This window comes from Dama dama, chromosome 18 (assembly GCF_033118175.1).
Source record: "Dama dama isolate Ldn47 chromosome 18, ASM3311817v1, whole genome shotgun sequence".
Classification (NCBI taxonomy): domain Eukaryota; kingdom Metazoa; phylum Chordata; class Mammalia; order Artiodactyla; family Cervidae; genus Dama; species Dama dama.
In genome coordinates, this window is record NC_083698.1 from 723,126 (window position 1) to 751,048 (window position 27,923).

General features: G+C 40.4%; 1 protein-coding gene across 2 annotated transcripts; it reads right to left on the bottom strand.

Moving 5' to 3' along the window:
• Window positions 1-29: 29 nt before the first annotated feature.
• Window positions 30-23,588, bottom strand: VSTM2A (V-set and transmembrane domain containing 2A). Of its 2 annotated transcripts, none has more exons than XM_061166285.1 (5): window positions 23,510-23,588; window positions 21,604-21,770; window positions 20,462-20,512; window positions 17,413-17,749; window positions 30-118 (listed from the first exon to the last, which is right to left on the bottom strand). In XM_061166285.1, exons 1-5 carry the CDS (start codon window positions 23,586-23,588, stop codon window positions 30-32), a joined length of 723 nt encoding a protein of 240 aa, XP_061022268.1. The 2 variants fall into 2 exon arrangements, with proteins under 2 accessions (XP_061022268.1, XP_061022269.1); XM_061166286.1 differs by lacking the exon at window positions 30-118 and adding an exon at window positions 164-240.
• Window positions 23,589-27,923: the final 4,335 nt, after the last annotated feature.

Below are 27,923 nucleotides of genomic sequence, written 5' to 3' on the forward strand. Positions count from 1 at the left end.
CCGAAAGCAGGCGCTCCTTCTGTACGTAATTAGAGTACAGTGGGTGCAGAGTGGTGCTTGGAGTTTAGGGTCAACTTTGCTGTCCGCTCCGTAGATTTTACAGGCGATTTGCTCTTTGCTTTAAGAAGAGAAAGTGATATTGGAAAAAAGTCAGCACTTTAGACTAAAGCAAAGCACCCTTCACAAAGCCACAGACAAGAAGCAGGACAGAAAGTCCATGGCTTGTAGCTATCCTCGCACCTGCGGAAGAAGTTATAAGATATTCGCTCATCTCGAAGATTTCCAATGCTCCTTATTAGGCTGTTTTAAACACATACATATATATATTTAATTAGCTCGCCAGCTTGGCTCTGGTGCCCATGAATGTCTTGGCATGCACTGCAAATAACAACACATACAAAGTATTTCAGTCCCAGGAAGTGGTCTTGTTTGCTTTGTCTGTTTTCAAACCATGCCATTTCACGGTTGGGAACACTGAGAGGAACAAATGCAGATACTTTTTCCTCAAGCAATTCTGTGAGGATTATTCCCTATAGTCATTTGGTTGTTCCTAAATGGGTGTCTAAAAACACGCCCCCTGTTTTACCACTGTAAGCATGAAACCACAGGAGGTGAAAACCAAACCAAGGGCAGCAGGCTTCTCAAGGGTAAGGAGAACAGGTTCTGAAGTGTGTGCATTTGGACATCTGCTTTTAGAGGAAGAGCTTTCTCAACTTTTTATCCTTAAAATCTGAAGAAAATTTAGCATTATCAAGAACTGGACATTTTGACAACTCTCTGAGACTACATAAGGGAGGGAATGAAATTGTCCTTTTGCATTTTTTCTTCACATATTTTATGCATGAATGTAAATGATACACCATTACTAGTAATAATCATTACTGATAAGAAAACAAAAATGTGATGGACCTTAAAGCATTTATTTTCTTTCTTCCTTTATTTTAATTCAAGAAAATTTAAAAGGGTTTGAAGGGAGTGAAGGTAGGCAAATTCAATCTTCTGAATATTTCAGCTAAATCATGTTCAAGTCTACATTCGTAGTGATAGAAATTAAGGTGAAAGCACACACTCTCAAAAAGTCACTGTAAATATTTAGGGTTCTAAAGGGGTGGTTTAGCAGACTCACATTCATGTTTCCAGTTAGGTTACTTAAGTGTCACCATTGATTTGCCTTTGTTTAGGGGGTGAGTCAAGTACTTAACAAAGAAACCTGATGACTCAAAACCCAAGGTCAGTGGTGGGTCTCTGGAGCGTGTTGCTTCACTCAAGCTGGGTGACAAATTTCAAAAATGCAAAAGTAAAGGTACAGTCCACATGTGGCTCTAAATATAAAGATTAGGCAAGGAAAATATATACAATCCATGTTGAATCACTTGCATCAGAGCCAAAATTAAATATGTGCCCTTGTTATCTTTGAAGGGAGACTCTTTGACAGGAATTCATTTAATTAAAAGGAAGAAAGAAACAAAATGATTACCTGACTCCTTAAATTGTGAGTAGTACTTGACACAAAGTTTGTCTGAGAGTGAATAAAGGTTTAGAAAATGCGGAAAACAATAAAACCAAGGAAATGATTCACACTTCAAAAATGATATTTTATGAAATAATGTTTCCTTTCAGTATAAGCATTGCAGATTGGCTCAAACTTGCTGAAACTGTGAATTATGTGCCTCCTTTCTCAACTAATCAACCCTTCACGGGAGATGTCCATCATTCCTGAGAATGATACAATTCGAAGAGAATAGCTACCACTCTGACACAACATTTTCTATTATACTGTGTCCAGTATGTGCAAATTAAAACAAAATTTACATGGGCAGTATAACCACAAACAAACCCAATTATATACTGTAAAGAATATGTTAAGATTAATATTTTGAATTGCCATCAGATACGCAATAAACCATTGCAACACATAACATTTTTTCAGATTGTAATCATTCATCCACTTTAGGCACTTGCATTACTAGCACATTGTTCATTAAGTGAAATTTATTTCTGTCAAGCCAATTATGTTTTTTTTCTCTATACAGTAAATTCTAGAATAAATCTGTTTTGTCATCAAATCACAGATTGTTTCTCTTCTTTCTAAAGGTTTTATTCATGTCTGGAAGGATGGGGTACGTGCTTCTTCATCTTTGTAACCCCAAAGATTTCAACAGTGAACTCTGAGAATCTAAAATGCTATATCGTGTCCTATGTAATTTTAACAAATAATCATCATAGTCAATTTCATTTAGATGCACACTATTCTGAATATAGGGCTTCCCAAGTGGCGCTAGTGGTAAAGCCAATGCAGGAGATATAAGACATCTGGGTTTAGTCCTTAGGTGGGGAAGATCCCCTGGAGGAGGGCATGGCAACAGACTCCAGAGCCTGGAGAGTCCCATGGACAGAGGAGCCCAGAAAGCTACGGTCCCAAGAAGTCAGACACAACTGAGGCGACTTATCACACACAAACACACATTCTGAATATAATATTACTATTTTACCAAACATGCTGTGTTTTACTCTAAAGAAATTAAAAAACAATACTTTTTTTTTTGTAAAGAGCAAACTTTGGCTACTCATCATTCTCTATTGTTGTTATTGTTTTGGAATGATGAGATTCAGGATTGCAATCAGGAGCCCTGACTTCTAATTTCCTTTGCAGCCACTCACTTCTGAAATCTCAAAAAATGTATTTATTTCTTTGATGTTTCCTAAAATGAGCATAACAATTGTTTGCATTTTATTGTTTTGTATATATTTTCTCATGAGGATGCCAGAAATTGTTTGGTCATCTGTTTTGCTTTATTTGGTTTCCTTTTGCTCTGTGCTCAAACCAAGCTAGATAACCTGTTTTTTCCTAAAAATGATCATTCATTTAAGCAACTCTTCCCCTCAGATAATCTGTATTCTGCCGTGTCTGTTCCCATCAAGAAGCTGTAAGCTCTCTTTCCTCTAATCTTCCTGATGATTCTGGTTTTGCCTCTCTTATGGCCTTAACAGGGCTCACACTGAATTATAACTCATTATATTTGTATCTTACCCCACTGATTACACTATAAACTCATTAAAGGCAAGGATAAAATTTTAGCAATTTTTTTGATTATTCTCAAACTGTAAAGCAATGTCTTGAACTTTTGCCCTAACACAAAATACTCTGTGAAGAAGAAAGGGAATTCTGTGGAAAGAAAGAAATTCTGTGGAAAATTCTGAAAGAGATGGGAATACCAGACCACTTGGCCTGCCTCTTGAGAAACCTGTATGCAGGTCAGGAAGCAACAGTTAGAACTGGACATGGAACAACAGACTGGTTCCAAATAGGAAAAGGAGTACATCAAGGTTGTATATTGTCACCCTGCTTTTTTAACTTCTATGCAGAGCACATCATGAGAAACGCTGGGCTGGAAGAAGCACAAGCTGGAATCAAGATTGCTGGGAGAAATATCAATAACCTCAGATATGCAGATGACACCACCCTTATGGCAGAAAGTGAAGAGGAACTAAAAGCCTCTTGATGAAAGTGAAAGAGGAGAGTGAAAAAGTTGGCTTAAAGCTCAACATTCAGAAAACTAAGATCATGGCATCTGGTCCCATCACCTCATGGGAAATGGATGGGGAGACAGTGGAAACAGTGTCAGGCTTTATTTTTGGGGGGCTCCAAAATCACTGCAGATGGTGACCGCAGCCATGAAATTAAAAGATGCTTACTCCTTGGAAGGAAAGTTATGACCAACCTAGACAGCATATTAAAAAGCACAAACATTACTTTGCCAACAAAGGTCTGTCTGGTCAAGGCTATGGTTTTTCCAGTGGTCATATATGAATGTGAGAGTTGGACTGTGAAGAAAGCTGAGTGCTGAAAAATTGATGCTTTTGAACTGTGGTGTTGGAGAAGACTCTTGAGAGTCCCTTGGACTGCAAGGAGATCCAACCAGTCCATCCTAAAGGAGATCAGTCCTGGGTGTTCATTGGAAGGACTGATGCTGAAGCTGAAACTCCAACACTTTGGCCGCCTCATGCGAAAAGCTGACTCATTGGAAAAGCCCCTGATGCTGGGAGGGACTGGGGGCAGGAGGAGAAGGGGACAACAGAGAATGAGATGGCTGGATGGCATCACTGACTCGATGGACATGAGTTTGAGTAAACTCCGGGAGTTTGTGATGGACAGGGAGGCCTGGCGTGCTGCGATTCATGGAGTCGCAGAGTCGGACACAACTGAGTGACTGAACTGAACTGAACTGAACTGAACTGAACTGAAATTCTGGCTAGAAAATGTGCAGATAACATGCTTCGATGAGGAATAGTCTAACAGAATCTGAAGATTTTTCTCTGATTCAGAATGTGATTTAATGATGTCCTTTGACTTCAGTGCAATAATGATGCCTTTCATTTGTTTTTATATTTAGATTCCTCAGTGCTCTGTCAGGTGCAATTTCTCATGCCTTTGTAAGGTAAGGGAGGAGGGATTTGCTCCATTTTGCAAAAGGAAAAGTCTTAGAAGTCTTCTTAGAAGTCTCGAGAGTACAGGCACTTAGCTTTCTTCTTCAGCCCTTTTTGCTTCTCGTGATAGTGCATCACACTGCCCTCACTGGGATGCGGATAAACAAGACCGCTCCCCAAGACTGTGTCTGTGACAAATGAGTTTGGCCAATGAGAAATAGGAAAGAAAAAAGCTTCAAATATTTTATCTTCACTATGTATAACAATTATTTCAGAGAATAACAGGAAATTCCATCTACTTCTTTTACAAGAAACAAGACAAAATAAGAACCTATCACAACAACACAGAGTTGTGTCCTTGGAGTCCTTGGAGATCAGGTGGAGAAGGAACCATTTACCCACATTCTCAGTCACTGCCTTCCTCCTGCCTTGATTAACTCAGCACAGCCTCCCAGCTGGAAAGCCTGCCTAGCCCTCATCTGTTTGCCAGATGGAAGGACTTGGCTCCCTTTTTGCACCTTCCTTTTTAGATGGTTCCATCTGAACTGCCTTTTTTTCCCCACCCCCGCATCTACAGCCATGAGGCTGGAAGACACTGGGCAGATTGAACAAAGCTGCACCCTCTCCTTCTCACCAACCTGGAAGATTCAGTCAGTACCTACTATGTGTCAGGGAATATGTATACATGTGACATACAAATATTATCTTAGTTTATCCTCTCATTAGGCCCATACAGTGAACACACGGATTAGGAAAATGTAACTCAGTGGCATGGAATAACTCAATCTGGGTTACAGTTAATAGATAATTAAACGAAGGTACAGAAATGAGGACACAGCAATGCAGTCAGATCAACTCAGGGTCTGGATACGTTTTTTCCTGAAACTCCCTCAGGCATTGCAACCTTGCCTCACTGCCTCCACATGTTAGATTAAGATGTGCAGCTATTATTTAAATGCACATTTAATCTTTTCAGAGAAAATGCAACTGGCTCTAGGGAAAAAATAAACTTCTTTCCCCAAGACTGAACTGATAAATATTGGATATGAAAACATCAGCTTCTTTGTTTCCCTAAACATTAATAAATAAAGTTTGTTTTGTGTCTTATAGTATGCCAAATGTCTGATTATATAATATTATTTTGAAATTTTCATATTATAGTCTTTTAGATCTTAAAGTTTCCTCCAAATTCATTTATATATTTGAATGAGACATGGTTCCACCCTTATTCTTACATGTCCTCTTCTTTCTATGAACTCTTTTCTATACTTTTAATCCAAATTTGATAGCCTGGAACCAGGAAAAGTTAAGTTGATGTTTAAAGTACCATCACTAGTGATGGGAAGAGAAAGACAACCAAAGCTTCTGGCCACCAGGAAAGCTATGGGATATGGATATTTAATTCAAAGAAGTAAGTAGAACACTAGGACAACTATCTAGATAATTTATCACATCTAAATCTTGCCAGCTCTTCAAATATCCTTTTTCTCTGGGCTGAGATTGTTTTGATGGATTTATTTCCTACGTGAGGACAACTCTTGGTTTTGATATGGGGAAGAGTCGTAATTCAGGGCACCAATCTACAGATTTAGGCATAATCCTCAAAGGTTTTTCTTCTTGTTTGAGTATCTAGTGGGATTAAAAGAAGCAAGAGAAGAGAAAGGACACACCTTCTGTCCTGCTGTGGCTCTCTGACCTGGCTCCAGAATCTTAATTTTCTCAAAGTGAATATTAGTGATGCTTATCCTATGAACAAACTTAAAATGGAAATTTTCCAATTATAAAAGAAGTAACACTGAAATAACTGTTTTGCCTGTGAAGAGGCCTAGGTTACAGCTCTAGAGACAGACATACCTTGACTAACCTCTTTTTCATTATAGGTGTCAGCTTTATAATATGAAATTAGCTGTGAGAAAATTTGAGCTATCTTTTAATGAAATTTTTATTCAGGTTTGCACATACTAAATCATGACTTAAGGGGAAGGGTCAAATAATAGGATGATTTTATCCTATAATTTTTTGAAAATGATATCTTTTTATTAGATTCCTATGGAACTAGTGCCAATTTCTTATAGAGATCCATTTTTTAAAAGAAATGTGCTTCATTTTGACCTAATACATAAATCGCCTATTTTGCCCAGGCATGTTGGCCAGCTGTTTATACTTCCTTTCCTGCTTGCCTTCAGTCAGCAGATTCACACCTCTATCCTAGTTATGAGGCCCTTGCAGCTGAGGGAGACAAACGCAGCTGCCCATGTACACAAAGGTCCAGGTGACCAGGTGGGGCAGCAACACCCCATTCACCACAGGAGGTTCCAGACTTTCTTGCTTAAGCAGCCTTTTGGGGTTCCCACTTTCTACAGCAAGTCAAGAATGGGCACATAAAAGTGAAACTGCCTTCCACCTGCTAGGACCACAGTGCATCTCAAAACAGCACATTTCCACTGTAATTGACTCATCCAAGGAAGCACTGATCCTGGTGCAGACAGGGTGATGTTTAGGACAATAGCAGCTAATATTTCTTTACCTCTGACTGTGGTCCCAGGAGGCTGTCATGATCATTCTGCTGATTAAGGAACTGAAACTGAGAGGGGTTATATAATACACTGTTTGCTAAAAGAGTAGGTGAAGGACTGCTACTCAGGAGTTCTGTCTGAGGCTAGAAACTGATTTGCATCTAAACAAATGTTTGTCTGAGCACTTAAAGAAGCACATTCAACTCAAGAATAACCTATGAGGACAACTGATGCCAAGGTGGGATGGCTTTGCTGAGGGCCTGTGGGCCAGAGTTCTGATCCCATCACAAGTAAGGACAGTGTCCTAAGGGTGCCCCTAGCTTTTGCAATTTGCTTTATTTCAAGCACTGAGAGTTTAACCCATATTAGATCTTTTAATGTAGATAGGATTCTGAATTCATACAGAAATGCTGTCTCGGACTTTTTTGAAGCAGCCATATGAAACAAAACACGGTTAACATGTATAAAGTCTCCTAGAGTATTGACGTTCCTTGGTGTCCCTGGGGACCATACTTTGATCTCCCTCCAAACTGGGGGCTCAGTCAGTCACATTACAGAGAGGAAAAGTAATTGCATGACATTTAATTAAAGACTTTATATGTGCTTGGCTTATTTTATCAATATAAATTTATCAAGATAACACCCATTATGTTTAGACAAATAAGAATAATTTGATGGTCAGATTCTCCAACCAGCTCCCAGAAAATAAGATATAATGCTCTTAATTTCAATGTTACTAGCAATTTCTAGGGACACTACTTTCACCATAGTGCTTTTAATATACATACACACATATGTGTACATGCATGTGATATTTTTTGTCATAAGCTTCACAATTACACAAAACTTTTACTTTGCCTTTATTTGTTAAATGTATTTTCTTTTCTCTCTCAAGAGCTGTCTGACATTGGCTTATTTTTAAATTTGGACAATTTAAAATATCTTTTTCTTATGACAAAAGTAATAAATTATCAATGTACAAATGTTATCAATACAAACAAAATAATCAAATAATTTGATGGGCATTTTCCTATTATTTCTTGCCATTTTCTATGTGAATATCTCAGACTGACTTAAAATTTAGTATTCTTTATGTTTTCACTTTAAAGTTCTTTGTCCTATATTTTTTCACATTACATACTGGTTCTTTTCTAATTTCATTAAACTCTCTCTGAAGACATGATTCTAGAAGGTGCTTACTATCCATTGTATGGTTTTTGTCATGCTCACTGGGACACTTCCCTCCTATTGGTCCTCTGAGTATTTCCCACTGTGGGCAGAGCTCTGTGATATGCATTCCTGTTCACAGGTCAGGGTCTGCCTCACTCCTGAGCTCCTTGGATTTTCCTCCCAGGGCATCATCTCAGGGCTAGTCTCAAGCCCTGAGACCGATCTTTCTTGCCAATTTTCCTCCAGAAGGGAAGTATCAATTCACCCTGCAAGCAATGATACAGCAGAGTACCTGAGTCATGGTAGCCTTGCTGACATGTGTTGATTATTAAGTGAAAGTGAAAGTCGATCAGTCATGTCTGACTCTTTGCAACCCCATGGACTATACAGTCCATGGAATGCTCCAGGCCAGAATACTGGAGTGAGTAGCCTTTCCTTTCTCCAGGGGATCCTCCCAACCCAGGGATCGAACCCACGTCTTCCACATTGCAGGCAGATTCTTTACCAGCTGAGCCACATCTTTGCCAAATTACATGTGTCAAATTTTCAAAATTGACTATGGATTTGACTGGGAATGCAACGAATCTACAAATACCTTTGAAAAACTTGACATATTTCCAGTACTGAGATTGTTCATCCAAAAACAGCATATTTTCTCATTTATTCAAATCTAAACTCTTCTAACAAAGTATTCTAATTGTTTTCACATTTATACTACTTATTTGCTATTCCCTTAAAAAATTAGATATGTTATACCCTTTTCTTGTTACTATTGAGGATTATATATTATGCTGCAAATATTTTCTATTTGGTTATTGCTACCATATGGAGATCTAATTTAAGTTTATATATTTGCCTTGAGCTTATCAATATTACAAGATCACTTTTGATATCTCTAAGTCATTTGGAGTGGATTACATAATCATTTGCATCTCTAAAATGGGCATTTTCCCTTCTTTCCCTGAGTATTAGACACAAATATTTCCTTGTCTGTTACACCACTTATTAGTTACACTTGATTTCATCAAACAAATGTTTTAAATTATTTATAGCATACAATGATATTTTCATTTGTATATTTTGTAACTTTAAACTTTCTTTAGTAACTTTAAACTGTCAGGCCTCTGATTTTTATGCTAATCTTCCTGTGTCAAATTTTTATTTTCTGCTCAGCTCTTTATTTAATTGAAGTTCATTTGGATATGCAGCCTAAATTGTAATATCTTTTTTTGTTGTTATTTATTAAATAAATTCACCACTAATTATACTTTAATTCATCAGATATTATTGTATTTTACTTTTTAGAGCCTTCTCTGTTTATATTTATGTTCCTTTATTGCCCTCTTTATACATGGTTATTTCAGAGAACCAAAAAGTGACGACCTCACTTACGTGCCAGGTATACTCTGCTAGATGTTTAAAATATATCATGACACAATGCTAAAATGTTATTTGGGGCACATGTGTCACTAACTCTGTTTTATAGATAATGACTCTGAGGTTCAGAGAGATTTGTACACAGCTCGCTAAACAAACAAGGTATCTAAGAAACCATCTGTTATCTACTACTATTATGTCATTCTTATAAGGTTCTAAATCCATTTTGCTTTTCTCTATTTTTAAAGCTTTTAATAATATTCTTGTTTATGTTTTCAGATGCACCTATGGGGTTGCAAAGAGTCGGACACAACTGAGAGACTTTCATTTTCACATTCCACAGGTATTTTGTGATTTAAAAAAATTCTGAGGCCTTTTCTGAAATCTTGAATTTAATTACAATAGCAGACAGTGTGTATAACTTCAGCTTCCAAAAACACATTGCTTATTCAGCTCACAGTTCAAAGTCCTAAAAATTCTTTGGAATTTTATTATTTTGTAACCAATAAAGTCAACCATCTAATTATAACCTTGGTCAAGACAGTTGATGGCTAATGTGGTATGGTTATGTAGGGGATAATTTATCATTAATTAACGTCACTGTGACAGAAGAAAAAAGGAAGCTCTGAAATTACGAACAATAAAATGTAGTCAGGAATGAAGACCCATTCTCCCTTCTTTAGCTCATCTCCTACACACAACCAACTACTTGTCACGTATCGAGAGTTGATCAGTGACACGCTCTCTATGTATATAATTTCATTTAATTCTCAAAACCGTGAGGATCATTCCTATTTAATAACTGAGGAAGCAGAGGTACATGCAGCTGTGAGTGATGGACATGAGATGAGAATAGTCTAACAACTGTGCCCACCACCACCCCTGATGAGAGAACCAGCTGGTCTAAGAGGCATGTTCCCCTGGTTTTCTGCCTCTTTGGCGCAGATGTAAAGAATCTGCCTGCCAATGCCGGAGACGCAGGAAATGCCGGCTCGATCCCTGGGTCAGGAAGATCCCATGGAATACGAAACGACAACCTACTTCAGTATTCTTGCTGGAAAATCCCATGGACAGAGGAGTCTGGCAGGCTACAGTCCATGGGATCACAGACACGACTAAGCAACTGAGCACGCGCAGCTGAAATGTGTACACCTGTGTCGGCCTATAGGTGGCAGCAGTGTTCCTTGGAAGAAGGAGCCCTGGCCCTTCTTGAGAATTCGCTCTATTCTGACCAACAGAGTGAGGTCTTTCCAACAACTTCTCAACCCTTTGGTCATCTATCCAGATAAAACTCCTCTGGCAGCTTCCTGAAACCTTAAGGAGAATGAAATCATTCGTGACAAGATCTTAAAACACTGGCAAATTCTGTTTCGTGGCTCCTCAATCACAGAGCCCTAGTAATCACAAATGAACCTCGCAGAACCCTTAAGTGTCCATGCATTGAAAAACTCTTACAGCACAAAAAAGGAGCCTTGGTTTTGAGGACCCCGCTAGTTACTGAATTTCAACCAGTTAAGTTAGATATAGTTTACAGGAGAATTTAGCCAGTGCAGACTCCTACTCTGCATAATTCAAGCTCAAACAGCTCCAGCAGGTTCTTTGACCTGTATTATCCAAAGCATTGCCTCAAATCTATTTTTCATCTTACTCATGGCTGCTTGATTTACATAGCAGCCATTTAACTGATAGAATTACAGTGATCAAATTAATTTAACTTGTGTAAGCAGCCAAGTTGGATCATTAAACCAAAATCAACATTGAGGTCTGGATTATACATGTGGCTCTCTACCTGGATGTCGTGCACCATTTCCTCATATTTTAACTCAGGAAAATAATCTCCAGCAAGACCCTGAGCCCCTCATCTACCTCCCCTCACCAGCAGTGAAATCTGTTGTAAGATAATTTCTCTAACTTTGACCACCTTTGGAAAGCTGCTACATTTGTAAGCCAGAGGGGAGCTTCCGGAGCCCTTGGATTCTAGCAGCTGGAGCAGCAGCTGCCTTTCAATGCTCAGGTTCGCATCATGTTGAAAACACAACAATCATATTTCTGAGTTCAGAGAGTCAGTATTCCTGCTGAGCAACCACACATGGAGACATAACTATGCCTTAACCATGGCCAGTTTTCTTATGAGTGCCAGCTTCAAGAGAACAGCTTCACAAAAGTCCAAAACAATACTGGAAAAAACAATAACAAAAGACCAGTTTCTAAAAGTGTATTTTTTAGTATCTTACACATATACACACATCTCATAGTACATAATAAATTTTTTTCTCTCACTCAGAAGAACTTTTTAGAGAGAATGATTCTCATAATTAACTGCACATAAAACTGGTATTTCTGCTTCTAGACTCAGACATTTGTTCTGGGATATGAACTTTTTAATAAGCTTCCTTGTAAGTCTGGCACAGGACATCTGCGCTTTGAAAAACACTGTTTAGGAGTCTTGATAGTTTTTGAAACAGAGGCAATGTAATCGATCTATGCAAATATAAGATAAAAGAAGACAAAAGCAAAGTTATATCTGCCCTCTCTCTCTTCCTTTTCTCCCCAAACAAGACGTTCACTTGTCCTAGGCACTTACAGGAAGGCAAAAGAAGTGGTGATCTCTGTAGCCAAAAAGTCATCTTTAGGGTGACTACTATTTTGTCTGTGTGTCAGGTTTCCCAGAAAATGGGACTTCTAGCACTGAAAGGAAGAATGCCCCAGGAAAAGGATACAATGAGGAAAGCAAGTGTAAACAAGTTGCTGTGGGGACCTGAACGAGGAAACAGCCCATTCTGACTAAGACAACAGGAGAAAGTTTATAAAGGAATCTGCATTTGAGTATGAGTCCAGCAAAGAGGGAAAGAAAACATCATTTTCAAAGTCATAGAGGTAAGAAATATCTGAAAACATTCAGGAAAGAGCACTTTAGAAGATTATGTGTGAGGGTTAGGAAATCAGGAGAGACAGCTGGAAATGAGACCTTGAAAATCTGTGATGGTGCTTTGGAAATGATAATTATTTAACACTTATGTTCTGTTGTGATGTGTTCCACAGATTGAGATATGAGCATATTCAAGATTTCCTCATTACCTGTGATGGTGTTATTAAGAGAACTGGGGAACACCAGAGGAAGAACATTTCTTTTTGGTGAGAAAGCTAAAACAATAAATTCAATTTTTTAATATTTAGGGACTTGATCTAAATATTTATTGCTGTGAAACAAGCCACCCTAAAACCTAGCACCTTAAAACCACAATTTTTTATTATGTCCCACAGGTCTGGGGGATGGTCAGCTGGGGTTCAAGTCAAAGGCTGGCTGCCTTCAGTCGGCACCATGTCGCAAGGCCGCTGCACTTGGTGCTCAATGGCTGGCTCTAAGGCCACAGCAGAGGCTGCCTGTCCCCTTGTAGGAACGGTCTGGAGTTGGCTGCTGAGGCAGTACTCCTTCCTATCCCACGGTCACGGTATTCACAGTCCAGTCCAGACTCGGCGGGGACAAGGGGCACATGTGTCAACAGCTGCTGGCAACCACTGTGCAGAGGCTCTGCTCTGCTCGGGCTCCTGGGACAGACATGGCAGTGGTGGAGGGGGGCTAACGGGGACAGGAGGAGCCCTGGTCTGGCTCTCCAGAGAGAAGTCAGGGTCAGACTGTCAATTTGTCAGGGGAACCACTGACCAAAACCACCTGCCTTGGCCAGGCACAACAGTAATCACTCGCATGAGTTACCTTACAACAGGAAGTTGTGGTAAGGAACATGGAACTAACAAGCTACCACCGACAGGAAGGATTTGGGAAAGGTCAAAAGAAGAGAGGAGATATCAGTTCATATGTCCGACCTATGAGGTCCTGCTACCTCCCAGAATCCTCCTCGCTGGAACCCATCTTGGCTGAGCGATGCACAAGCCACCAGCAAGGACCCCAAGTCACCAAATATGGGCCAAATAGGATGACTGGCCACAGACAAGCTGGCAACCAACCCCACTACTATAAGCCCAAGACTGCAAGTCATGTGGCAGACTTTCTCCTGGGCTCTCATACCCTGCTGCTCTCCACCCAGGTGCCCCTTCCCAATAAAGTCTCTGGCTTTGTCAGCACATGTGTCTCCTCAGACAATTCATTTCTGAGTGTTAGGCAAAAGCCCACTCTCAGGCCCTGGAAGGCGTTCCCCTCTTCGTAACAGATTGAGAAATTTTCTAAGGAAAACTTAGTAGTTGAAACCATAGAAATGGATGAGATTGGAGCACTGAGAATGGGAAAAGAACTACATTTAAGAGAGGAATTTAGTTGGAGAAGTCCACAGAGAGAAAGGGGGATGCTAATAGTCAACTTGAAGGGACCAGAGGGGAGCTCAGGAGATCAGCAGCTGAGGGATGGGGCTATGGGTGTGACCTTTAGGGGTGTAGCTGCCAGGCTGGGGTGGGACTGGGCCAGACTGCATTCACAGCTTCATCAGCTTGTTGGCAAGGGTGTGGAGAGGGGATCCATAGAAGGGAGTATAGACTGGATGGGGAAGGACCAAAGTAGGAAACTGGGGTGGTGGTGGAGGGAGGGGATGTTTGGCTTCTGTATGAAGTAGATGTTCTCCACGAGACAGAAAGAAATGAGTAGAGAATGGTGTAGTTTATTGAGGTACTTGGGGATCTGTTCTCGGTGCAGATGGAACTAAACCAGTTCATGCTAGAATCAAGACTTGCTACCCTCAGAGCACCTAATAGGACATTCTAAATGTTAGTTATGGCTACAAAGATTGGAGAAGAGAAAAACCTAAGGGACTGCAAAAGCCAAGTTCTAATTCTTTGCTTTATGATTTTTCTTCAGTATTTTGGTTCTAATTGTGGATTATCAAATGTAGGTAGAATTAAAAAAATTAAAAATAAATACCATACAGATACAGCTCAATTGGATAGTTACATGCTCATTAGCTTTTGAAAAATATCTGGTAAAGTAGCTATATATTTTGTGATATACAGATAACAAAAGACTATTTTTCCATATTTTTAACATAAATTTCTGCTCTAGGAAAACTGAGTAATTTGAATGGTATAATATATATTCAGAGTTATTTTCAGCTAATACCTTTCCTTCAAAGAGAGACAGAACTACTTTGACAGAAAGAAGCATGAATTAGGAACTGAGTATTTCAAACTAAACAGTTCAGTCAACTAAGTAAAAACTGTGATGAAAATAAAAGGCCAACAGCCCAGCTTTTGGTAACAGGTTGGTATTATAGTGTCACAGACACCATGAATGACACATGCCTCCCTATATCAAGTGAAAAAACTAAAGGCTAATATAACTCTTGGTCTGTAAAGGCAAGATTTCAATTATTTTGTCTTCATCATGTCTTGCTTTTAATAAAACAGGAAAACAAAGATGCATGGTCAGTGTAATTTACAAATATTTCATTTTCTCACAAATTAAAATATAAAAATGATTAATTCTTTGGATAATGGAAGTATGTCTTCCATTTTTGTATCATTGTGCTTGGCATACAAGCTCTCGAAAGGATGGAGAGTGAATAAGTGAAGCATCGGTATTGAAATCAGCTTTATTTGAATATAACCTGAAAAATCATAAAGCAAAATTACAAATCAGGATGTGGGTATTAGAGGAAATATTATATAGATATCTAACCCAAATACTGTATCTTATGCAATAATCGTGCAAGCACAGAGACTTACACATGAATAAAATGAGTGGCTGGGCCACCATAGCTTCTGCGTTAGAAGTCAGAAAACATTAAATGTATATAAAATATTTTCCAGCATTCAGTGCTAGAAGAAAATAGAAATGAAAATGTTTGATGTGTTTCAGATTAACCTTTGCTATTGAAGACAATTTTTAGTGGAAACGACTTTGGATGGATACAGTCTTCCACGAGCAGTACACCCTGTTCCTTTAGAAGAAGCAATGGGTGAGGCTGGTGATGGGTGGGAAATGAGTGGTGATTTCTCTTTGAGAATTGTTAGATTTGTATAGCCTTTGCCATTTAGCACCAATCACAAGACTAAGAAAAAGATATTAAAATAAAATGAATCTTTTGAGTACATTATTCAATCTAAAATGTAAAGAATTTAGAAATAGAACTTTTCATCCTATGCTTAGAATCCTTCATCTGGGATAAGTAATCTGATTCCATAAAATGGATTCATTGATTTCTAGCTTGGAATATTCTATTTAGGCTAATAACTTCTACTTAGGCTAATAATGATTTGGAGTCCTCATCAATTAGGTTGTAAATTGTCTGCTGAGTGGTCTCTGTAATTTTGCATATAGCATTTAGGTTCTTCTTTTGACAGTGAGAAAGGGAGGAAGACAATGTCTCCAAAAGTATAAAATCTTTACCAAATAATGGATACAAAAATTACAACTGTTAGGGGTGTGTGTGACACACATATATATACACATACATACGTGTATTTATATACATTTATTTTAGCTGTGTTTTTTTTCCTTTGGGGAACAAAAGAGATGATAAAGAGGAAAATGAGGCAAAGTCACACTAATCTGGCTTCAGAGACGCTGTCTCCTTTCAGCCTGGCATAAGGTGCCACAAGCAAGACATGCTGGGATAGCTGCTTACCTACATCACAGGGACCCTTAGTCAAGCTTACAACAAATAGTCTCCATTAGCACATGAAGCCTAAGGAGGAATCTAGGGTGGCACATATTATTTTTAAAATACTGTTTATAAATAAGGATTTAAAGATACACACATGCACACTCACATGGGCTTCCCAGATGCCTCAGGGTTAAAGAATCCACCTGCCAATGCAGGAGGCACAGGAGACACAGATTTGATCCCTGGGCAGGGAAAATCCCCCAGAGAAAGGGAAGAAATAGCAACCCACTCCAGTATTCTTGCCTGGAAAATTCCATGGACAGAGGAGCCTGGCAGGCTACAGTCCATGGGGTCTCAAGAGTTGGACGCGACTGATAAATATATATATAAATATATATATATATGTACATTTTTTACATATAAATGTAAAAATATACTTAAATGTTTATTTATATATAAATCATCCTGATAAAATGATGAAATTTTAAAAATCTAGTAGCTAAAAAGAACTTGAACGTTAACAATATAGTTTTCTATTACAATAGTAGTATCAATAATTCTTCAATGATAAACTATAAAGAGACAAACTCAAAAATGAGAAATTCCATATTTTATGCTCCCTTCTTCCTATAATACTGCATCAAGCATTTGAGCAGGATGCAGAACAGTCTGGGGTAGTGTAAGGTACTGCTCATTCCATGCCAAGGTTAAAACTTCAGTGAGTTTCCATTGGCTGAATCATTGCATAAATTAATGCTATTCAGAACAGCTTTAACTTGCACAGCTGACTTAGGAAATGTGTGACTAAGCTTCTAAATTGGCATCGAAGCCACATTGACAGGAGCTGCCTTATCACTGTACCACTTTCTGCCTTTCACCCTCCTTACTTCCTCCCATTACCATAATTACTTTCATCACAGGCAGCTGAAATTTCTCCTTCAAAATCAGAAGCCCTTGGTAAACTGGTCCTGCTTAAAGCTATGGGTCCCTGAAAATGTGGTTTGTCTCTTTCAATTACATGTTGATGAAGTGAAAGTCTCTTAATTTGGGTCATTATCGATACATAAATCTGTAGAGAAAATGAACATGCATTTATAATGCAACCAAATGCACATGATTCATTGTGCTTTTAGAATGTAAATACAGAAGGAAAAGAAGTCCAGCCCTCAGATTCCCTGGACAGGAAGCACTGCCAGCGACTAATGGGGCAATTCACACCCTCAGGGAAGGTCAGCCTCTGGCTCTAGTAGCTCATCCTCATTGTAACTGAACTAGCTCTCCAGTTTTAGAGAAACCGTCATACATAAATCTGTCTACACTGACCCATCTTCCTGTGGAGGGTTTGTGAGTGGTAAAGTGGGTTTCCATACCTGATTGTGGACTTTGTTTGGGGATTTTGGCTACCTCTTGAGGGCTGGAAGTAGAGGGCACTCGCTGGTTGGCAGAGCTGTGCATGCTGCTGGGAGCTGCCACGGAGACATTCTTGCGAGGCTTCACATCCTGCAGCCACATGGGCGAGGCCTCGAAGGCCTGCATCCTCCGGGCGTGGCTGTTGGCGTTGACTCTTAGGTAGGCCTGGGCTTTGTGTTCCTGAAGCTCTCCATAATTGGCGTCGGTCACCCTGCACTCATACAAGCCTTCATCCTTTTTCCTCACTTTGGAAATCTGAAGCTTGTGAGAGATGTCATTGCCTTGGACTTTCACTGTCTGAAAAATTGCGGGTAAAAAAAATAAAGTGCTACATCAAGTGATTTGGTTCTCGTATCTTGTCCTGAGCTTGCTAAGGATGGAAAATTAAAAGGTCTTATTGGCCTCACAGCCACAGTCAGAAAGTTTTTTATTTCCTCAGCAGTCTAATTAGAAGATCTTGTTTATCTTATTCTATTAACACCTAGATTCACAAGATCAGGGAAACATGAGTTCAGTCCAGCTGGACCAGATTCCATCAGCCATGTGGTTTGCATTTGGAACCAGCTCCACCATGATCCCATCACGGGACTGGCCTCTGCCAGGTGAGCTCAACTGAATGAAGCAGGACCTAACGCATGCATAGTTTACAAAGCCTCTCTTCTTCACTGAGGGCTGCCGACCACTCTGAGAAATCACAAACACATGCTGTTGGTCACAGCTGAGTTTAAGTGAGAATGTGCTTTTAATCCCCACTTCAGGATGATTACTAAATGGACTGACAAAATAGACTTGGATAGTAAAGTTTTTACTCCAGTTGTTGGTGCAGTCTGACCTATAGTTATGGGGTGGCAAGTCTCAGGGAGCAAATTAATGTCACCTGAAATCCTATGATTCAGGGTACATGCCCCTGTTACCACCGGGTCTGTGCGCTGCTGGAACTTGAGATGCCAGTAACTAAACACTGCTTTGATTTTCAAAACAGAAACTGATTCTCACTTCTGATATTGTTTATACCAGATTAACACCAAGAATATATATACGGTTATATACAATATATAAAATCCTACATAACATGCAATAGATCTGTAAGCATCTTTATCAGAAGAGGTAGATTTGATATACATAATATTATCATATTATCCATGACTGACAATGATGGGCTTCATATGACATTCAAGATCTGGATTTGGATAATTTCCAAATTAATTTCAAAAGACAAAGAAGAGAAGTGAGAAGGCAGAAAGTTATTCCTGCACTGGGCATTACACTTTGAAACAGCCATAAATAATTTAGAAAATTTGGGAAGTGTTCATCTGGTTTTTACATAGAGAGCTGTATATATAAACAGTTTTCAACATCTGAACCATATCCATAAGTATGCATTTATATACATGAAAATTACATACAAATATTATTAAGACTGTAAAACTAATGGGAGACAGTAGTTTCAAATATATTTTCAACTGAGTCTCCTGATAATGTTGGGGTAGTCAGAGTGCGTATATATTGTTATTATCCCATTTTATAGAAAACTTAGGCTTAGTGTGTTTGGGTCAGTGCTTGTCAATGTTGACTGTACACTAAAATCATCTGAGGAGGTTTAGAAAATACCCTCATTTGGATTAATGCAGAAACACTCTGCATCTCTCCAGGGCAAAGCTCATACTGTATTTTGTCAAAATACACCTGGGAATTCAAATTAACTGCTGGCTTAGGTCACACGCCAGGTGAACTGGGAACACACTGCTTTCTACCTCTGTGTTTAGAGCTCTTTGCAGTTGACTAGATTGTACAAACTCTGGGCATTGATAATGCTGTTAGCAGTCGTGTGCATGACTATGCAAATAACTGCATGCTTCCCTAGGTCAGGATGTGTGAGGCTGCTTTACCACTGGTCTTTGGAGGATTGGGGTATGGGTGAAGAATGAAAGATGAATAGGAAATAAACAATATATCTAATTATATGTGTATATATAAATGAAATATTTAAGAAAAACATTAATAACTGATCTTACCAATAAAGCTTTTCTAGCACTGTTGGAAAACAACAGATTCTGTGATATAAGAATAATTAAATTGAAAGAGTCAGTGAGTTTATGAAAAGAAATTGGGAGTTTCTGGTTTATCTTATTTTTGATACTTTCTTCCATGCTGACATTATATATTTAGGTTAGAGAATTTGATTTTATTAGCATATTTTTACACTTTTACTTATGATGTAACCCCAATATTCTATCACTTTATATGCTCTTAAAATAGCCTCAGAATAAACTTCCTTTCAAAATGTGATTTTTAGATTCCTTATACACATATTACTTCTAGTAATGGAAACTTGTTTACTAATTATCAACAAACTGAGCAATTCTATTAGTATAAAGTGATTCTAGATGACTTCCTCTGAGGTATAGTAAAATTTTTTTTTTTTTTAATTTCAGACAATCATGAGCAGTAATAATCAGCAGAGTAGAAACACATCTCTGTATTTTCAACAGGTTAACCTCCTCTAATAATGCTTTTATATTTATATTGACTTTTGGTCTCATATTACATGATTTTGCACACTGGCATTAGAAACGCATTATACGACATTGAAAGTTCAGTTATTTTCATTACAACTTCAACACCCTGTTGGATGCTTTTTTTTTTCTGCCTGGGAAGATTTTCGTCTTTTACTTGCTATTGAAGGATAATTATTGGTATAAATTTGAATGTATATTGTTAGTATTGCTGCCTTTTCCTCTTATAGTTAACAAGAGCAAGAAAGCAACATTCCTCTTTGGGTGCAAAATGATTCCCAAGTAATTTTTCCCATATTTACGCCATTAAGATAAATAATTTTATGCTATGAATTCTAAATCTTTTTCAATATGTTTGTACCCAGTGAGGTAAGGTAAGACAGAGCGTGTGCAAATTTCCTCTATTGGGGACAGTAAGTAAAAACACTTTTGAAAACCGAAATTCACTAACTGGCGCCCTGGGCCCGAGTGCAGCGGTCGCGTTGACACTCACGCTGATCTTGGTCCCATCTCCGTCCGGGTCCCGGTCTGGCAGCAGCTCAGCCTGCGGGGAGGGACGGGGTGGGGGGCACACGGATGCTCAGACCTCGCCCAGCCAGAGCCCTCCGCTGCGCAAACGGGGAGGGAGGGGCGCTGTCCCAGCCACCCGCCAGGGGACCAATCCCTGTGGCTGCGCCCGGGGATTCGGGAGCGGGGATTAGGGGACGGGGAACTGGGGCGGGAGGGGGCGTGGTGGGGAATCGGCGTGGGCGTGCTCGGATCCGGGGACCGGAGCTCGGGAGCTCGAGGGGCTGCATTCCGGTCAGCGCCCGGGGTGCGCGAGTCTGCGGAGGATGGGGCACCTGGGAACTCGGGGGACTGCATTCCGTCATTCCCTGCTGTCACTCCTACAGACCTTCACTCGCCCCCGCACATCCGCAGCCTCTTTTGCAGAACTACCTCCTTCGCGGTTCAGACCGTCGTTTCCCTACCCGCCCTCTCTTCTCTCCTCCCCTCCCCGCCCCCGGTCCACTCGAGTCGCCTCGGGTCCCTCCGTCACTCCCCATTCCCCTTTTTCCGCCGTCGCCCCGTCTCTCCTTCTTTCCCCATCTCCCGCCTCCCTCCTCGGCCTCCTCCCACCTCCTCTCTCCCCTTCCATTCCCCCTCCTCTGTCTCTCCTCCTCCTGTTCACTCTCCCCCTCCTCTCCATCTCTCTCCCCGCTCCCTCCCTCTGCGTCTGGCAGAGGTGGTAAGAACCCAAGGGGGTGGGGGTGATGGAAAAACCAACATAATTTGTCCCCATCCCACCATACTGAAGGGATAGTGAGTGTCCGGGGGTGTATCAAGGCAGCAGTGCCATCACGGGCTGCTGACAATGTCCGGTACTAAAAGGAGGAGTCTATTCCCAGTTCTTAACCGGGAAAGACTGGACAAGCTGCTTTCCCTTGGTTTTAACGCGGTGTCGCCAGGACAGGGTTCACCCCGCCCCCCCCCCCGGCATCCCTAGGCGTCATCCTTGACGCCAGGAGAGCCAGGGGTGTTCCCACGGGCGCCCCAACACCATCTTGGTCAAGATCCTGGCTGGACACTCAGGAGTCTAAGTCAGTGAGTGGGCCGGAAACGAAACCGGTAATTCGGGCGACGCGACTCCGCTACCTGTGCCCCGGCCACATCGGCCCCAGGCTCCAGGTCCTCAGGCCCCCGCAGGAACCACCACTGGATCTCCAGGTACACCGAGGCGGAGCCGCTCTGGAAAGCGCAGGACATCTCCACATTCTGCCCCTCTGTTGCTGTCACATTCCGCGGAAACTCGGTAAATTTTGCTGCAAAACAGAAACGTACCCTTTTGGAATAGGTACTCCACTCTTGACAGCATCTCTTGTGAGCTCACTACATTTTCCTGGGTCTTAAAATAAAAAAAAAAAAAAAAGGCAACAAACCCCCCCCCCCCCCCATGACATCCCCGAGGTTCCCCCCAACGCTTTCCTTGGCCTCTTTCTTATTTTTGGAATCATGCCTAAATCATTTTGTTGTTGATCAAATCCAGATAATAGAAAGGTTAACAAGCTTGCCAATAACTCCCCTCTGCTAGTCAGGCTGCTCACAGTTAGATACAAATACCTTTTGTCAGACTGCAGTATTCCCCAAAACTTACTGAGGGATTCAGGGAAGTACATTTTACACAAATCTGTCAAGCTGATACATGAAGACAGCCTCTTATGTCCAAGTTTCTAAACAATCTGTGACTAACTGGATGTTCCATGTAATAGAAAAAAGATTACGATTATCTGTCAAAATTTACATTCCTGATATATATCACAACACATCCGCAGTTGTGATTGGAGGGCTACAGAATTGAAACAAGTTGCACACTTTTTAAGCTGTGGATATGTCTTTCTTTCTTTCCAAATTAACCTTCATATCTGTTCCCAACAAGCTATTGTATTGTAAATGGTCACACATCATGGGATGAAAGAATCACACACCTGGGCTTGGTTCAGATTAAAGATTGTTCTAAAGTCACTAGAGACTTTTTTTTTTTTTTGGAGACTTTTCATTACAAATCTTGACAGTGCTAGTTTGCAAGATTCATGGAGTCATGGTGAAGCTCACAAAAACATGTTTCCTTTATCCCAAAGGCACTTCCCTAACACATTAGATGGTTGTTCTTATCTTGTCTAAGAGACACTCTGAGAAAGGCTGATGATGCCTTAAAAGTCTAGGAGAGATTTGTAGCTCAAGGGAGTGCACAGCTACAATGCGTACTCATGGGGAGGGCTGGGCGGGCTGCAGGGTCGATTCAGGGAGGATGCACTTTGCCCCCACTTTTAAAGCAAGGCGCCATCAGTGTCTCTTTTAAAAATATATATATAAAATCCCAACATGATCTCTACGGAAATAGAACTGTATTTATACTTAGAGGAAACGGGAGATGTTAAGACGACATTCTGATCTGAAAAGGACTTTTCGGTTGATAGCGTTTCTGTCTGCAGAAGTGATGCAGTCTTCTGGCAGCAGAGATGTGATCTGTTCATGGTGCTGAAATGATCACTGCAGCCTGCGAACTCCCGAACAACTGGATTCAGCAGGCGGCTGCTGCTTGTAATGCAAGACGTGCCTTTTTATGGGTCCTCAGAGGAGTCTGTCCTTTGATAAACACACACCCAAACGAAGTCACACGGACACAGAAAAAGGAAACTCTAAGCCCATACTGCCTACACAGAGGAGGGCTCGCCATGGAGAGACCCCAGCCCCAGCTCTGTTTGCGATGATAATGTATGCAAGAGTGGTTACCCTGTGCATGCACACAGATAGAAGGAACACACACACACACACACTCATAGCTCTGTGTTTGTGCTCACCGAGGAACCCACCTCGTAGTCAGGAACCAACTGGATTTGCTCTCAAATCTAGCTGGGCTACTTTAAAGAAAAATACCACAGAACACTATTCTTCCTTACTTGCTAAGAACCTGACTACATCTGCCTGGCCGTTCTTTGAACGCAAAGACACACACACACCCCGAGAGCAAATGTATATTTGCCAGTGAGCATAGACTTACCTTGAGAAGAAAGCCCTTGCTGTACATATAAAACGGAAAAGAAAACAAATCCAACATATGCCAAAAAGATCCCCATCATTCCAAAAAGTATAAGGGGGGGGGGGGGTCACATCGGTGTATCCAACAGCCAAAAAGCTTCAAAAGAAAGGAATGCCACTGTCCAGCAGGCTTGGTCTCAGCGCCCAGGGTGCGGCGCCGCGAACATCCCGCCGTTCGCCGGCTCGGACCGCTCTGGGGACCCGGAGCGGGGACTGGGAGTCGGCGGCGCGGTCGAGGGCTGGGTGCCGGGCTGAGCTCCGGCCGGCTGCGCTTGCACACCCGGACCTCGGCGCGGAGTAGTGCTCGCCGCTCGGCTGCCCGCCTTCCGCTTCCTGCGGCGGGTCCGGCGTCAGCCCGCGGTGCGGGGCGCGCGGCGCGGGGCGCGGGGACGACGCGGGGCGGGGGCCTCGCGGGCTCGCGCCGTCTCCGCTCTTCGCGCCGCGGCGCCGTTAACTCCGTGCGCGCCGGGCCGCGTTGGGTCTACGCCCGAGTCGCGGAGAGCGGCTGCAGCGGTCCTTCCCCACGCACTGCTTCCAGCCGACTGAGCCTCTCCCGCCTCGGCGGGTCCCGGCGCGCGGACTGCGGCGGGGCTGCGAGGACCGGGCCGGGGCCGCGGGCGGGAGAGGGAGGATGGTGCTCGCCAGAAAGGAGCAGGACGGGACTGGGCGAAGACTGCTCCGGGGCGACGAAAACAGCCATTGGAGGGAGATGTCGTTTAACCAGTTATTAACTGCTGTAACTAGGAAGAGCGCAAGCTATTATTTCACACGGATTTATTGCTGAGCAACCTCGCGCGGAAGAGGAGCGGTTCCTGCAGGGACCTTATCACTCTTGCTGGTGAATGGAAGAGAGGAAAAGTACAAAAAGTCACGTATTGAGGGAATTTTCCAGAAAGAAAAGTCGTACCACTTTTACGCTTTCATGTATTTGTTTTTGCTAATTCATATACTACTTTGCTTTCCCAGCCTCCATCTCACGTGTATTTTGGCGGTGGGGGAGGGGTCTCAAATACCATTAGGGTCTTTATTGCAAGGTCTATTTTTATTTTGTTTTTCTTTTGGCTAACACAGTAATGATTTAATGTTCCCTAAGATTCTATTAATAAGAAATACTGTTTTAGGAAGAAACAGTGCAGTAAGTTTTAGGATTTGGAACAATTCTAGCTGTCTTCCATGGAGATTTGAGATGTGTATTCTATTTCTTAAGAATCTAAAAACAGTATCTGTCGCTTTAAAGACTCTGTCCACCGTTAGGCAGTGAATTTAAATCTTCTTAATAAAATTAAAATTATTTGCCCTTTAAGCACAGTGCCAGGTATTTTATGCTCACTGTTACTTCTATTCAACTAGACCACAGATTTTCAGTATTACTTGGAAATATGACTAAGTGTTAACAATGCTGTCAGGAAACCAATGCAGTATATGCATTTTCATTTTATTGCTAAAAATGTGTAGGTGGCTAATTCCTTCACAGACCAGAAAAAAATTACTGTCGGATTATTAAACTACTTATCTGCTGAATACAGCAGTAACTTTAATGTTCAGAAAATTAAGGCACAATAACTTCAGAACAATATTATTTTCTGGAGATGTATTTATTTTTCGCTGTGGTTTGGCAGACTGTAAGACTTGGAGAAAGTCATGAGGGTCGTTTTATATTTGTTCATGTTTAGGCTGACATGAGTCCTTATCCTTCCTCTATTGAGCAAAGAATTCTGAAGCATGTCTTTTCAAGAAAATAAATCTTTTTACCTCGAAACACTCTCTTATGGAGAATGTGTTCACAATATAGAAAAAAAAATTCCAAGTTAATCCGGCTACTCAATGTAATATTATCTGAAAAATAAAGGTATGAAGATATTCGACCCTCAGAGGTCAGTCACCTCCAGCTTTAAATTATATGCCTAACAAGATGTGTGCGGTATTTGATCACAAGGTTTTAGCTTTCTTTTAATATTGCACGTAAACCTGAGATTAATATGTCATGGAAATGACCTGATTGAAGGTTATCTACTGTTAGAACTGCTTCTAATATAAAGAAAAGGGCGTCCATTTTAAGCAAAGGCAGTTCTGAATTAATTTAGCAAAGCATATCAGCTCTTTTTAAGGGTAACTTGGTCAATGTAACTGCAGAAGTACAATACAAATAAGTTGAAAATGTGAAAAGTAGAGTGAGAAACGTTTTTATAGGACAAACTATCAAGCTTCTTTAAATAGAAAGTTATAAGCATTTAAGTAGTCAAAGAAGGAAAATGATGGAAAGGAAAGAAAGAAGAAAGGAAAAAGTAAGTAAGAAATGAAGAAAGAAGGGAGATAAAATTGGGAAAAAAATGTAGGCTCTTTTCCTTGTGAAAATTGCCAGATATATATTTTATTTTCAGTCTTACTAGTGAGACCAAAGTGTTTTCTTAATAGTTGGTACATCATCACAAGGACATTTGCATTACCTCTTTTAGAGCATTTGCCTTGTTAAAGACAAAATGTCTCTATATGAATAGCTTGAAATAAAATTAAATAAATAAAATAAATTAAATTAAAACCCAAATATACCCTGTATACCAAATGACACAGTCCTAAGTCCCATTATTTCAAATAAGTCCTTGTAAAACATTATATTCTCCTATAAGATTGGAAGCAGCTTCAAGGAAAGACAACCTGTCTTCATCCAGTTGTGGGAGAGATATTTCCCACTCATTGCTATGCCTTATCTTATAGAATGATTGCATATCTCTTCTTTGAAAATACTTATGAATTAGATGCTACAAAAAATTATGATCTCATTTTTATTATTGTGTTCTTGCTCTTTGAATTAGCTTTTGATCTTTTATTTTTCTTTTAAAAGTTTAAATATCAAAGGACACGTGTGTGCTAAGTCGTTTCAGTCTTGTCCAACTATTCAGGACCCTATGGACTGTAGCTTGCCAGGTTCCAATGTCCATGGGCTTCTCCAGGCAAGAATACTGCAGTGGGTTGGCATACCCACCTCCAGGGGATCTTCCCGACCCAGGGATCTCTTAAGTCTCATGCATTGGCAGGCAGGTTCTTTACCAGTAGTGCCGCCTGGGAAGCCCATCAATGGACATGAATTTGTGCAAATTTCAGGAGACAGTGGAGGACAGAGGAGCCTGGCATGCTACAGTCCATGGGATCACAAAGAGTCAAACACAACTTAGTGACTGAACATTGTCACAGCTGTTTACTTAAGATTTATAATAGAAATGTTTATATGCTTCTTTCTCAGCTTGAGTTCATTCCATTGTCTTCCTTTGGTTTTTATTTTTCCTTCTTTTCCTTTTCTTCCTTTCTTTTCCTTCCTTCCTTCTTTCTTATTTTCATTGGGATTTATTCTGTGTGTGTATAAAAAAAACTTGTTTAACTTTTGTCTTTCAAACACTGTTCCCTTATGAGTCTATAGGCCTTTACAAATGCTTTCAGAGCCATCCATCCATCCAAGAATTGACTGGAGAGGCTCATCAAGTTCGGTGATTATAGACTATATCATTTCTTTCTCCTAGGAAGACTTTTAGACATTTTTGCATCTTGGACTTAATGGCAAATCACCACATTTCACTGCCATAGGCTTTTGATAGAGTGATGTTTTATATTACATTTCCCTCTTCTCTCCTAAGTTGGGGCTTAAGTGCCCAATGTAAACATTTTTAATTTTCTGAGTAAGTGGAAGTCACAAAATTATGTATTTTATCTATAAATAATCATTAAAGCCAATTCTGGAATAGGAAGATCACTCTTAGAAGCTGGAGGCATAAACTTCATCTCTTCATCTCTCTTGCAGACATCTCAGAGCTGTGGAGGGAGCCGTTTTCCATTCCTGCACCTAAAGAGCCTCCCTGCATGGTCTTGAACACATTCCTTGGGGAAGCTCAAGACTGAGTAAGAGAGAATATTTCAGGGTATTGAAGAAAATTTTCATTTGTAACCTCATGCCTGCATTATTTTTTCTCATTTGGGAAAATAAGAGGAATTAAATAATAAATAATCAATATTAATTATTAATAATTAAACATTAATATTTAAATAATTAAATAATAATAAAACAGAGCCTTTAAATATGGAAGCAGTATTGACAATTCAAAGAAGCTGTTTCAACTAAAGAAAATATGTGTCAAAAGAAAGACATTAACTTCTATCAACTAAAGATGAGCTTTTAAAATTTGTTTTCCTCTGAATTCTAGAAGCTTTGGTAATGTTGGGTTTACCAGTATCCTCCACATTGTCAAATTTCCAAAGATTGACAGAGTCAAAGACACACAATAATGACAAAAAAAAGTGTAAATAATATTCTTTCCAGACATATACACAGTATATCTTCACAAAATAAGTGAATTTCAGAACCAGAATGGAACTCGGTAAGGAAT

Excerpts from the sequence above, each read along its gene's own strand:
- VSTM2A (XM_061166285.1), bottom strand. The coding sequence starts at position 23,588 with ATGATGGGGATCTTTTTGGCATATGTTGGATTTGTTTTCTTTTCCGTT. Across the intron at positions 20,513-21,603 it reads CCGATGTGGCCGGGGCACAG|GCTGAGCTGCTGCCAGACCG; the intron begins GTAGCGGAGTCG and ends CCCTCCCCGCAG. Across the intron at positions 119-17,412 it reads CAAACAAAGTCCACAATCAG|CAAAGAGCAAATCGCCTGTA; the intron begins GTATGGAAACCC and ends CTCTTCTTAAAG.